This window comes from Musa acuminata, chromosome BXJ2-11 (genome assembly GCF_036884655.1).
Source record: "Musa acuminata AAA Group cultivar baxijiao chromosome BXJ2-11, Cavendish_Baxijiao_AAA, whole genome shotgun sequence".
NCBI lineage: Eukaryota > Viridiplantae > Streptophyta > Magnoliopsida > Zingiberales > Musaceae > Musa > Musa acuminata.
The window spans coordinates 31,685,629-31,698,426 of NC_088348.1; the positions used below are offsets into that span (position 1 = coordinate 31,685,629).

A 12,798-nucleotide genomic window follows, 5' to 3' on the forward strand; every position below is an offset into this window, starting at 1 on the left:
ATTGATTGGGCAAACAATACTGATGATATAATATTTACGTCAACATATACTCTAACTCTCAATCTGAGCAGATAAGTACTAATGCTAATTATATGTAAAATATAAAAATTATAATAGATGACTTGACTTTAATAGATCATCCCCTAAGTGATGAAGAAGTTATTGTCTATACTCTCAATAACCTAGGAGATAAATATAAGGAACTTACGATAATAATTCTTGCAAGAGACTCACTTATGTCATTTGAAGAACAGTATAACAAGTTGATTGATCATGAAATATATCTAAAAAAAGAAGAGAGGGTGATATGACTAATTATCACAACCTAAGTCAGTAAAAAATTTAAAAGAATTAACAATCAAAGTAACAAAAACTTCAACAAAGGATCGAATAAGATGCCTCATATACACATGGGTAATATGTAGTGCCATCATCCTCGATTACATTGTCAATCCTTCAATCATGATGACAACTTTAATCCAAATAACTTAGGAAATAACTTACACTATAATTATCAATAGCCCTTTTATTGAATCACTCAAATTATATGATGACAACCCTATTATGGATCCCACACAGTACCGACAAGTACTTGGCTCCTTACAGGACTTATATCTCACATATCTAGATATTTCATTTGTAGTCAACAAATTATCATGTGCATCAACTTTCTACTATGCATTGTCTACAGTAAAACAAGTCGTACAGTATCTAAAGGGGACTCTCAATCATAGATTTTTTTTTTGTAAACACTCATCACTTCATCTCTATACCTTCGTCGATGCTAATTGGGTATGTAATATTGATGATAAAACATCTACTTCAGCCGACATTATCTTTCTTGGAGTAAATCTAATCAGTTAGAGTTTTAAAAAATAAAAAACAGTTACAAAATCCATAATTGAAGCTGAATATCGAGTCATCGCTACCATCACTGCAGAACTCAATTGGGTCACTAATCGATTATAGAAATTTGATATCACCTCCAAATCCACTTCTATAATATATTATAATAATATCGGTGTCACCTACCATTACGCCAATAATTTGTTTCACTCATGCATCAAATACATTGCTATTGACTTCCACTTCGTTAGAGAACAAATTGTTAAATATTAACTATGTATTTCTCACATACATACATCTGATTAACTAGTAAACTCCCTCATAAAGCCCATCGCTCGTAAGATATTTCAATTATATCGATCTAAGATTGATATCCTTGACAAAAGTCTAATAGCATGATAGAAGTTCATAATAGAGACACACTTACAATGATATTCTTTTCACATTATATTCCTCACTTCTATATAAATCTAATCAATTGGAGTTCCAAGAAACAAAACACAATCGTAAAATCTACCACTGAAGCTGAATACCGAGTCATAGCTACAACTGCTACAGAATTCAACTAGGTTACCAATCTACTACATGAACTTGACATCATCTCCTAATTTACTCCTATAATATACTATGATAATATTAGTGTCACTTACCTATACGCCAATCCGGTGTTCTACTCATGCATGAAAAATATCATCGATTTTCACTTTGTTAGAGATCAAGTTATCGGATATTAACTATGTGTTTCTCACGTTCATGCTTTTGATCAATTAACAGACTCCCTCATAAATTTTTTCGCTCTAAAAGACACTTTGATTACATCATTCCAATATTAATATTCTTGATAGAAACTCAATTTTACGGGCATGATAAAAGATCATAATAAAATCAAATACGAAATAACATCTTTACAATTTTTTACATCCTCAATTAATCTATAATTTGATGATTAATTATAAAATTAAATAATTAATATGATTGAATAATTTAAGTATATGATTAAGAAAAATCTTTCGATCAAACTCGGTATAAATAAGTATCATCCAATAAAATTATTCCTCTTCAGAATAACTTTTTTCCATTCTACACCGACATCCTCCGTATCATCGTGCGAAACACTTGTACTCTGCTCTTCACTTGGTGGATGGAGGAGTAGTACATCTGCCAGAGAGTCTGCATCTTGTGGGTGGGAGACAGAAGCCATAATATGTTGCAAACATCATCCAACTAATTAGAATAGTTTTATGATTCATACTCTGTCATTCATTTTTATTGCTAGCTGGGCTTCAGCATCGTCTAAGATTAAATTATTTGCAGAATAAAATGCGTGGGATAAATCCATCTTTCCCATCCATTGTGTTCAACCCAACCTACAAAATCCAACATATGTACAACAATTAGGTGAACTGTCTAATACAGAATAGTTCAACCTATCATCCTCACTTCCAACTCCTGCCAAGTCGAAGCTGATGAATGAATGAATGAAGTCGATAAGAGTATACCCGTGAGGGATGTTTGGAGGCATTCACAACTCAGAGTGGCAAAGAAGATCCAAATCAGAACACGCGTCGCATTGGCACACCCAAACAGCTCCCCCTCGACGCTTTCCTTTCCGCCTCTATCACGAGCACCTCACTTCAGATTCCTCTCCCTCTTTCCGCGTTACCCCACTCTCCTACTTTTAACTCTCCCTTAGCATTTGGTTCCAAGTTTCTGCTTGCTCTTTGTGCATGCATATGCATATGCATGAAGCAGTACTTCACTAGCACTACGAGCTCCATCGCTACAGCACGCCAGCATCGTTCGTCTCACTCACGGTACTGACTCTAAGAAGACTGCCGGTAAACCGATGCTATGTGAATGTTTGTAAGCGAAAGGACCATCATGTAGTGGTGGGAATGGGTTTCGTGAGTCATAATTGGGCTTCAATTATTGCAGCTGGTGCATCTCCGTTCCCAGTGGGCCAAGCAGTCAGCAGTTTGATGGGGAATGCGATGTCGACCTCACGGACACTTTGTGCTGGCTATCCATTATTCCGTCGGAGCTCATCCCATGCTTTCTCAGGTAACAGCAAGACTGCATGCGTGATGTAACAAAATAATGATTGGATTGTTAGCTAATATTGCAATTCATCCCCGCGAAAGGTTTCTATCAGCAATGATGTTTGTCCTTCTGTAACAGCTGACGTAGGCAAAGTAATCTACGATACCTCAACATCGTGTCGGACTTGCCCTATTATATTCTATCGAAGCTACTCCTCCAGGCCTTTCCGGAAGAGGCCGGAGGAAGGGAAGCGCGGGGGTGGAACAAAGAAAGATGACATCCAGAGATCAAAAGAAGGCTGTCTTGCATGAGAAGCTGCAGCTGCTTCGATCTGTCACCAACTCCAGCGCAGTAATACGCTTAATTTTCTCGATAATTGTTGTATCTTGTTGATGTATTTGTGCTGCTGCATCTCCATCATGTTTGAAAGTCCTCCTACCATTTTCTGACTCCTTATTTCGCACTGTAATTTATCGAATGACGTCCGATTGTTCTCTTCCATTTGCAAACTGCAAAACCTACTGTCATCCTATAGTTCCTTACTGCTAACTTCTGACATGGTCCCTTTTCCATCCTCCTCTTCTATTAGAGCATGGAGTGGATGGAAACCCATACGAGTCGATCGATCCAAATGTATCGAACTCATTTATGCCATCTAGACCAAGAACTGCAATTAATTTGAGAATAATTGGAAGCACAAACAAATTACTTCAACATCTAAACTGTACAGTTATCCTTTAAAAGGTACCTTAGTACTGATCGCAGATACTGTCGTTCTTTTATTCTCAGATTTCATGTACTTGTGGTATTACACTTTGCCGCATCATCTAACGCTCTCCCCGTACGTAGCTAAGCAAAGCTTCTATTATAGTGGACGCGTCAAAATACATCCAAGAGCTGAAGCAAAAGGTGGAAGCATGCAAACGAGATCTCGCGGAGGAAAGCTCCCTCCCCATGGTACTCTCCGGTAGTAGGCTATATGAACATGGAAGAACTCACGGGTGGCCTGGTTTCACTTCTCTACAATATCCCTGCAGGTTACTGTCGAAACCCTAGAAAAGGGTTTCTGGATCAATGTATTCTCCGACAAGAACTGCCCGGGCATGCTTGTCTCCGTTCTCCAGGCATTCCAGGAACTTGGTCTTGATGTGCTGGATGCGACCATCTCCTCCGCCGACTCATTTCGTCTTGAAGCTGTTGGAGGAGAAGTAAGCAGATAAATTCCATCACCAGACTCCTAGTATACTCCACACATGAGCATGCTAATGCATCTCTCATCCTCATATATAATAATACACAAGTAACTAAGGTGACTGATGTTCAAGCTGTGCTCCTCCAGTAATGTTCTACACATAGACACTGTGCTCTCTCGCTACATGCATAAACGCATTCATTGATGTGTCTGCTTGTGTACTATATGTTTGATGTAGCTTTCTTCTCCTGCATAATTATGTGTATCTACAGAGGTGTGCAGACCACACTGCTCCTTTCTCATCAATCCGGTAATACAAGATAGATACATAAGAAGGTTTCCACACTCTTACATGCATTAACATGTATTTGAACAAGATACATGGCATCAAGTCCAAAAGAATTGGTCATTGTGCATGGTCCTACTGCAAACTATATCTCTAAGTGGAGATAGGATCTATATTAGGGTTTATCATGTCCCAATTTTGTTCGAGTGATGTTTAGTTACGTTCGATATCGACATGAAACAATACTTCACAATTGACTTATAATTGGTATATGTATATATATATATCATATATTGTCTTAAAACAAAGCATATGAAGAAAGAAACTCCGAAGCGCATGCATTATTAATTTGCGTATAATGTGAAAAATACAAGAATAATGATAGAGGTCGAATTCTGCATAGTGAGTGAACCATTGAGAATACAATGCTGAATTCTGAGATTTCATTTCAAAAGGCATTCATCCTTCTCTTTTTCTTCTGGCAGCCGCAGAATGAGAGCGTGGATGCACAGATGGTGAGGCAAGTAGTGGTGCAAGCTATTAAGAAGTGTATGTGAAGTTAAGCAACGAGCAAAACCAGAAGGAGAATGGAGGAGCAAAAGGGTCTCTAAAAGATGGGAGAAAAATAGTAGAACAGAATTGTGCAGCTTTCTCCAAAGTGCAAGCGAGCATATAAATTGTTTCTATTGTTTTCTGTCATTCTGCCTTCCAATATCTGCAACCAAAAAAAGCAGTCTTTTACTGTCTCAAAGGAACACATATAATGATGGATTGTGTATATAAATAAGTAGATAGCAGAAATAATTAATTACTAATATTTTATGCAATATCGGATGCTTGGTTTTTGTTCTGACATCCTAATTCATATTGTCCTGATTTAAAACTTTTAATGCGATATATGTAGTTATTAAAAAATATTCATGTGTAAGATAAAAATAGTAAATAGTTAAAGAAAATATAATTAACATGAAAATAAGAAAGCAATAAAAACTTAAATTTATGGATCAAATTTAATACATGTCATCTGACTCCTCTAAATCCTTTTTCGATGTTCACACAAACTGAATGGCAAAAAGGTTTTCATAGATATCGATTTTGCCGAGTCAGTTTTGAATCACAATTAACCATTATCACGACACAGTTTCAATTCTCCATGTTTGATAGGCTCTCCCTGTAACATTTGCAACAAATTTGTTTAGAGATTTTATACCTGGTATTTGGCACATCATGCTATTTAAGCTCTAATTAAAGATGCTGCCCAATGTACTCCTAATGTACTAAGATCACAAACTTGCTAAAGCATGATAATGGCCTTTATTTATGCCGTCAAATGTCCGCATACGTGTGGGTAAGCAAAGCAGGAACCAAAAGTTATACATCTATGATTAAATTAAAAAATAAACTAATTTTTCGATTGTGCACCTCTGAGATTACGAAGGAGTTGATTCATAATTGATCAAAGTTTGGGGTTAGAAAGTTAACATCAATCAAGATCATTGATGGAGTCCAACAGAGCATCGATATCCGGGGTCACCACCGCGCGCCTGTCGATCTCCCCGAGTACACAACAGCGCTTGTCTTTAGTATTAATAGCTACGACATCTTGAGCGAATGAACCGCATAAACCAGGAGAAACCTGCAAAGAAGAAATTGAATCCTAATTAGCAAGCAGGGCTAACATATCAGCTGCTTAGAAAAGAATACAAGCAACAAAAAATGCAACTCACATCAAACAGTGTATCTCCTAGCTTCATCTTGACTTTCCCACTCTTGTAGACCAATAGTTTACCCATAAACCCCGGTTGCAGCTCCTCCAATTTGCAGCCCTTCTTCAATGCACGGTCTATCTTGCCTGCAGCATCTTTAGTGTTTGTGGATGCAGCAGGTTGCTTTGGCAGTGGAAGGTTTGCAGGAAACTGAAAGAAGAGCATTTGTGTTTCTTCCCTCTTCTCCTGCCATGATCGTCATTGAGATGCTAATGAGAGCAATGCATCTGGAAGAGTATGAGCTATGCTAAAAATTCATACCATCAGACCAAGTTCCCCGGCTGAATCAATTTTAGTTTCATCCATACCCAAGCTTGCTGAAGCCTCCCCAAATTCCTCTTCATCAAGAATTTCTGAAACAAACCGGGCACAGCTGAAAAGTCTCTCCTTGCTGCATGATTGTGTAAAGTACAGTGGAACCAATTTTTACCTGGGTTCCCAGAGTAGGGCCTTCTTAGGGGAAGTGTGGAAGGATAGTATGAATGATCATAATCCTGTCAAGAGACAAAACAGTAGAACTATGATGTCACTTATAAAGAATGATTTGGTGGAAGTAATGCTACTATACTCACCCAAGGCTCGACATATTCTTTCTCAAATTTCTGTACATCAAGGCCATCTACATACCCCGGAATAAAAAAAAAAAAAACAGCTGTTCAATGACTTGTTAGGGCAGATCAAAGAGACATGAATTCATGATCAAAACGGCACCTGAATCTTGGATTCCTGTACCACGACCCTTGGGAAATGACCTTGCTAACGAGGAACTTCCATGGCCAAATGCTACTTCTGACGGGCCAACTGCAATGAACAAACAGATAACTGGACTTTAAAAGAAACAGTCAGCATTGAGAATCCTGTGATCACAGACTCACAGTTTAAATATTCTGCAGAAGAAATATCAGTAAACCCTATGAATTAAAAAGAACATTCTATATGAATTATGTCATTTTGTGACAACTGAATAGTGAGGAGGTTTTCAGGCCTTTGATCTTAATCTGTGGGCAACTTGTACATATTAAATAATATTGAATGTTCTGTACATCACTGAGGAAACTGCACTATGAAAATCCATATATTTCAATCCAATTATGAATATAACTCGTAGAGGGCAACAAGATAATGAATTGTGCATTTAGGTCCAATAATATCAGAAACAACTCATATTTGAGAGCTTTCCAACTCACAGAGAGACTTCTCATGCCCAACTCATAGGTCCAATAATAAAAAAACAAGGTGCATTTTTCTATATGTGGCTTTTGCTTGCACCCGGAATGATTCATTTCTCATAGAGGAAAAGAATGTTTCTAATTTACAAGGTGGAAGTAATTATAAGAATGATTGTGTCTTCTTCACAAAACAGAGGTATCATAAGGCTGCTTATGTGCCAATTTATTACGTTCCATATTGTGCAACTTCTTGCTTGCACATGAGATGCTCTACTCTAAATAGAGCAAAAAAAAGAAAAAGCTTTCTTGAAGCATTATGACATAGGAAAATTACAATTTAGGAATTAAAGCCTACAATTAATATAAGAATGTCATGACATTTTCTTTTTTAGAAAAGGAATGAAACCATTTGTTCTCTAAAGCATGTCAGTCGATGAAAAGAAACTACTAAGAGAATATGTTTTTTGGAGAAAATACCCAAGGCAGATTAAAATAGAGTCCTTTAAGAACCAGAGTTGAGTAATTTGTCTTACAGAAAGTTGATTTGAGTATCTCTAACCTTTTCTATCACTCTTAGGAAATCTCCTCATGAGACCATTGTTAGCCTGCTAAGACATGGCTCCAATCAAACAAAGAAATTATCGTAAAAAGGGCAGGGCGGACAGCTTCAAGTGGCTGAAATATTAATTAATAATTACCTTCGCATGGTTAAGCTTTGAGAGCAGTTCCTTATCAACAACATCATCCTTGGTTTCAGGTTTTTCCCTACAAGCAAGCATCATGTAAGTTCCAGGAAATGCATTAAAAATATAGTGCTTTCAATAATCTACACCATACGTTTTAGTTGTGAGAGGCTTTGGTGCCTTCCGAGGAGGTATCTTAGGGGTGAACTTCATCTGCTTAAAGGAAATAAACATATAAACAATCTAAACTCAGAGACTGATCATTAACAGCATCACAGGGGGAAAAGAGCGAACACCTTTCGAGCAGGAAATTTTGGAAGACCGTCCTGTTCTCCCTTCATGTTATATCTTCTAAGATTCTGAAGAAAAGCCGAGAAAGTTACAGGAATCTGAATAACGTAAGCATAGACATTAAAGATTCAAAAGACAGTGATAACATCAAAATTGTTTGATCTATATCGTATTTATCAACACGTAAAGAAGCACAAGTTTCCGACAGGTTTTTGATTCTGCATCAAGATCGATTCAATTATCTAACATGCAAGGACCGACAATAGGATTTCTTTAGCATTGTTCGAGGAAGAACTGATCTTTCCGAGAAGGCATACCAGAAGAAGAAGTTGCGGTCGATGATATGGGAAAGAAGAGATCGAAAGAGGCGGCGTGGCTTCCTCCCACCGAACAACAAAGTGATGCGGAGGGAAGGGTTTATGGTTATATGGACTTCGTGGGATGGGTTGCTACAGGAAATTCGGTATACTTCATGGCGGGACCCATTAACTTTGGCCTATCACTGTCGTCTCCAGCTTGATCGGGGAATTCACGTAGGGTCCCGAGAGGCCGTGGACGACAGAACTACGTCAAGATTAAACTTGGACAAGAGCTGGGCCGATCACCCTGCCGTCTTCTGTAGCACGGCCCGAAGATGTATGATACTGATGGGCCAACGCAGTAGGTTGCCCCTCGATAACTTCATTGGGCTCTCGGTCTCTCAAATTACCTCGTCTCGTCCGGTGTACTCCTCGTCTACCTCCTCCTCGCCTCTCAATTCAAGGCCGGACACCCCTCCCACTCCCACGCCCACGGCCCGCCTCCTCTTCCGCTACTCGGAGGACTCGTCTCCGTTTATCCGCTGGAAGATGTCTCCGGATCAAGGCCTGCGTAAAATTTCAATACCGACGTGTGTGTGTTTGTTGAGACCAGTTTGTTCTCTTTGGTGAAAACATGCTCAGATGTTGTTTGAGGATATGCCTGTGAAAAATGTTGTCTCTTGGACTGGATCATTAGTGCGTATAATGGTGACGAGAGGCTGGAAGAGGCGCTTGACACGTTCAGAAGCATGTTGGATATGTGTTTGAGGCCAAATAGTTTCACTTTAGTCAAGATACTGACTGCTTGTTTTTGGTCACTTTGGTCGATAACAACAACAACAACAACAACAAAGCCGTAAGTCCCAACTATCGAGATATACTAGAGTCAACATGTGTGCTAAACGCGGAAGAATGAAGAAGGCTTGCATAATTATCGAGATGTCCTAGAGTGCAATGATCTATTGCATTGTGGTGCATCAGTTCTCCTGTTGGCTTGTAAAATTTGTGCAGCTGCAAGGAGTAAGTGGGTTACATACAAGCGGTTGGACTTACAGTTTTATCTCCATTATCCATTACATTATACATCTGCATGATCTGTTACTGAACTCCCAACCATAGACATCGGTGCCATGTGCAAGGCCTTTTGTTCGATTAAATCATACTTGCCAGCCGAAGCCGGTTGATTTATAAATACCAGGATTAGTACAACTACCTTATTGTCATATCATGCATTGTTATCTTACAATGAACATCCATGGTTAACTCTGTGTTATTTGTTCTCTTTGTTTAACTACAGATTCATGTCGTTGACTCCTCGTTCGTGAGCCAAACAAGACCTGGTGAGCCGCACCTCAAATAGCCAACTCATTAGGACATGCATGCACCAATCTTTTATTTTGATGGGTAAAAGTGTTCAGGTACATCATCTGCTATTCAGATTTCTTGCACCTTTTGTTCTACTTACTTGATCTGGCTCTACTCAGAAAATATTTGCTGTGCATTTCATCTTAGTGCAATTTTTTTTTTTAACTGAATCTTTTGCATGAAAAAGAAAAAATTTCAACTGTTTTATAGTGCCCAAAATTTAGAGCAATGGGATTCAAGTACTTATTCACCCTTCTTGTAGCACATTGTATGCTAAATTTGATAAGGGGGATACAAATAAAGAAATCACTCATTTTTATCAAGTACGGAAATGGTACTAGCTCGTTCATATTTTAATAAACCTCTCTTTGTTACTTAGTGTCATCGGCATTAGTTTTGGCATTTCATTAGCACCCTGACTCTCATAAATGATTAAAGAAAGAGTTCCATACTGTGAGAATGTAGCATGACAGCTAGTTGAAGGAACAATAGGTTTTGGAAGTAGTAAACAAGTATGTCACAACCATCAATACACTTCTTAGTTGTCACAGTGATTTTTACGCATACATGCACCGAATATTAACTACAAAAGCAATTCTTTTGGCATCGAAATTTTAAAGAATCCATAGAAACAAATTGACTCAGGGTTATTATAATTAACCATCGCTTGGCAAGGAATCAAATTAGCTGTAGCTGACAACCCTTGGTATTAAATTCTGCCTCCCTGCTTCTGAGCTAGGAAAACCTACACCGTTCAGGAATTAAACATGATCACTTCTTGTTTTTGCATATGATTGATCATTCTAACAAGTAAGCTATGCCAAATGTCGAGAGATAGCAACCTAAACACTAAATCTAACATCAGACTGATTAGGTGCTCTGTGTGCAATCATCGAGCAGAAGCCTATGTTTTGCAGGCTCTTAACATTGTGGTTGAAGGGCAATCTGCTGCATTGCGATGATCCCCAATATCATATCAGAAGCCATGGATGCTTGCACATGGTCACCATATTAATTAAGATTTGATAACTTTGAACTTGGGAGAGAAGTCCATGCTTCCATGGATTCCTAATGAAAGATTAAACATGGTCAGATCTGTCCACTTGCCATCAAACAAAATATATGGGCCACTAGGTGACCATACCTTCATTATCTATTCCTAAAAGGACAGTACCTTGATCAAGACTTCTTTGAGGCCAAACAAAAGCTAATCTTATCAACCTTGTTGGCCAGTTAAAGGTGTGAGAGAACTATTGTTAGTCTCATCGATATGCAACATCTAAATTAAGGTGGAAATATGGCTTTCCGATAACAATTCTTTTTCTTTTTTTTCCCTTTATCTTTAGCAACTGTTTTACTACTTTTTCCAAGAGAATAGAAGAATAGCAACAATGCTTTCAACATTAAATTTGATGACAATATATGCAATAACGTATTTTAGTCTGAAGAAAAATATATGCAGTGACTGATATGAAAAGATCGGATTTTGTAATAAGAAATGGATTCGTTTCTTGGTTCTCTCCAGGATGATGTGGTTGCTGTTTCTCCATCCACCTCTTCGCCATGCCCAGCAAAGAGTTCAAAGGGAGTAATCTCCTCTCTTGTCATCATCTCATAACACTTGTATTTGTTACATAATGATAAAGATTATGATAGTATGGTTCAAAAGGAGTAAAGTTTCTCTTTCATTTCGCTCCAACTGATGTGTCTTTTGTTCTCTGAAGAATAGATTACAAAAAGGATTCACAACTTCCACTCGTTTCCATCAAGTGGGAGGAAAAAGATGAAGTGATCACGATTATGTGTATATCCACATAAGAATAAGAGAGAGAGAGAGAGAGAGAGAGAGAAAGAAGCAGCAAGCCATGCTCCACCACCCACATGCTGAAGCGAAAAATCTTATCTCAGACTTCTGATATGCTCTCGAGACGCGGCCTCCATACGCCAACCCGCCCACTCCGCCGGCGGCGGTGACATGCCTTCTTCTCCGAGACGATCGCTGAGAGGCGGTCGTTGTCATGGTCCGACTCCTTAGCGGCCACGTCGCCACCAGTTTTCTGGTGCCTCTTCTTCTTTCTCTCTTTGCCTGCAGGGCCTGGGAATGCTGATTCGGGAATCAAGAAGTAGATATGGCCCCTCTTCAGGTCCGAGTCCGGCGACACGATCAAGATCTTGCGGGTGACTCCCTGGGAGCACGGCTTGCTGATGATGTGGTTCGGGTTGGCTGCCAGGATCTCTCCGGCGGAGACCTGACGGCTGTACTCCTCGACTCGGCCATTGAGATGGACGATTCGGATGACGTCCAGCGCGCCACAGGGAAGAACGCAAGCCAAACAGCATCTGAGGCTGTTCCCCATGTTCTCTGCTTCTTCTGCTGCTTCTCTTCTTGTTGCGAGACTGCTATAGGTTATATATAGACGCTTATCGCTGCAACTTCCAATAAACTTAGTTGCCGCTTTATAGAATTGGTTGTCCAAATTGCTCATTATAACCTCATTTTTTAGCACTAATAAAAAGGCAGATTAAAACGAATCGAAAACGCGTTTCAATTCAAAAAAATACAGTCATGCAGGTTAACCCACTCGAGAGCTGCACATCACTTTGATGTTCCTGTAGTTGTATCATGACATGATTGGTCGCGCCTCAAACCTTATATTTTATGAGACTGAGGTAGCACCATCAGACATTGTCATACATAGAAGACTCGGCAAAATAGCTTCGTTTACGTTCCTAATTCAGCTAAGCATATCAACGAACAACATGTGAGCCGTCTTCCGACAGCTTGGAGTCCGGGAATTATTGGACGCGGTGGTTCCAAACTCGGGTACTCGGGCGCATATGGCAGGCGACGATTGAGGAAG

General features: G+C 39.1%; 2 protein-coding genes and 1 long non-coding RNA gene across 4 annotated transcripts; 2 read left to right on the top strand and 1 right to left on the bottom strand.

Moving 5' to 3' along the window:
- Positions 1 to 3,083: 3,083 nt before the first annotated feature.
- On the top strand, positions 3,084 to 5,191 carry LOC135626850 (transcription factor SCREAM2-like). The gene is made up of 4 exons (XM_065132593.1): positions 3,084 to 3,237; positions 3,736 to 3,843; positions 3,924 to 4,094; positions 4,850 to 5,191. The coding sequence occupies exons 1-4, from the start codon at positions 3,160 to 3,162 to the stop codon at positions 4,919 to 4,921; spliced, it is 429 nt and encodes a 142-aa protein (XP_064988665.1). The 5' UTR covers positions 3,084 to 3,159; the 3' UTR covers positions 4,922 to 5,191.
- LOC135626849 (uncharacterized) lies at positions 4,942 to 8,726 on the bottom strand. 2 transcript variants are annotated; one of them, XR_010492476.1, is made up of 12 exons: positions 8,591 to 8,726; positions 8,279 to 8,341; positions 8,137 to 8,195; positions 7,998 to 8,064; positions 7,859 to 7,904; positions 6,842 to 6,931; positions 6,703 to 6,749; positions 6,561 to 6,624; positions 6,392 to 6,483; positions 6,092 to 6,316; positions 5,787 to 6,000; positions 4,942 to 5,079 (listed from the first exon to the last, which is right to left on the bottom strand). XR_010492476.1 is itself a non-coding variant. In XM_065132592.1 (11 exons), exons 2-11 carry the CDS (start codon positions 8,321 to 8,323, stop codon positions 5,848 to 5,850), a joined length of 888 nt encoding a protein of 295 aa, XP_064988664.1. In that variant the 5' UTR covers positions 8,324 to 8,341; positions 8,591 to 8,711; the 3' UTR covers positions 5,645 to 5,847. The 2 variants fall into 2 exon arrangements, 1 of the variants encoding a protein (XP_064988664.1); XM_065132592.1 differs by lacking the exon at positions 4,942 to 5,079 and having other exon boundaries at positions 5,645 to 6,000; positions 8,591 to 8,711.
- Positions 8,727 to 8,892: 166 nt separating this feature from the next.
- On the top strand, positions 8,893 to 12,402 carry LOC135626851 (uncharacterized). The gene is made up of 3 exons (XR_010492477.1): positions 8,893 to 9,592; positions 9,870 to 9,990; positions 11,463 to 12,402. It is a non-coding gene; the product is annotated as an uncharacterized LOC135626851 (long non-coding RNA).
- The last annotated feature ends 396 nt before the right edge of the window (positions 12,403 to 12,798 follow it).

What these genes read in the sequence shown, in the direction of transcription:
- LOC135626849 (XM_065132592.1), bottom strand. Translation starts at nt 8,323, where the DNA reads ATGAAGGGAGAACAGGACGGTCTTCCAAAATTTCCTGCTCGAAAG. An exon ending in AAGCCTCTCACAACTAAAAC is followed by an intron (nt 8,065 to 8,136) that starts GTATGGTGTAGA and finishes GCTTGCTTGTAG; the next exon opens with GGAAAAACCTGAAACCAAGG. An exon ending in CCGGGGAACTTGGTCTGATG is followed by an intron (nt 6,317 to 6,391) that starts GTATGAATTTTT and finishes CGATCATGGCAG; the next exon opens with GAGAAGAGGGAAGAAACACA.
- LOC135626850 (XM_065132593.1), top strand. Translation starts at nt 3,160, where the DNA reads ATGACATCCAGAGATCAAAAGAAGGCTGTCTTGCATGAGAAGCTGCAG. An exon ending in AGGAAAGCTCCCTCCCCATG is followed by an intron (nt 3,844 to 3,923) that starts GTACTCTCCGGT and finishes ATATCCCTGCAG; the next exon opens with GTTACTGTCGAAACCCTAGA. An exon ending in TTGAAGCTGTTGGAGGAGAA is followed by an intron (nt 4,095 to 4,849) that starts GTAAGCAGATAA and finishes TTCTTCTGGCAG; the next exon opens with CCGCAGAATGAGAGCGTGGA.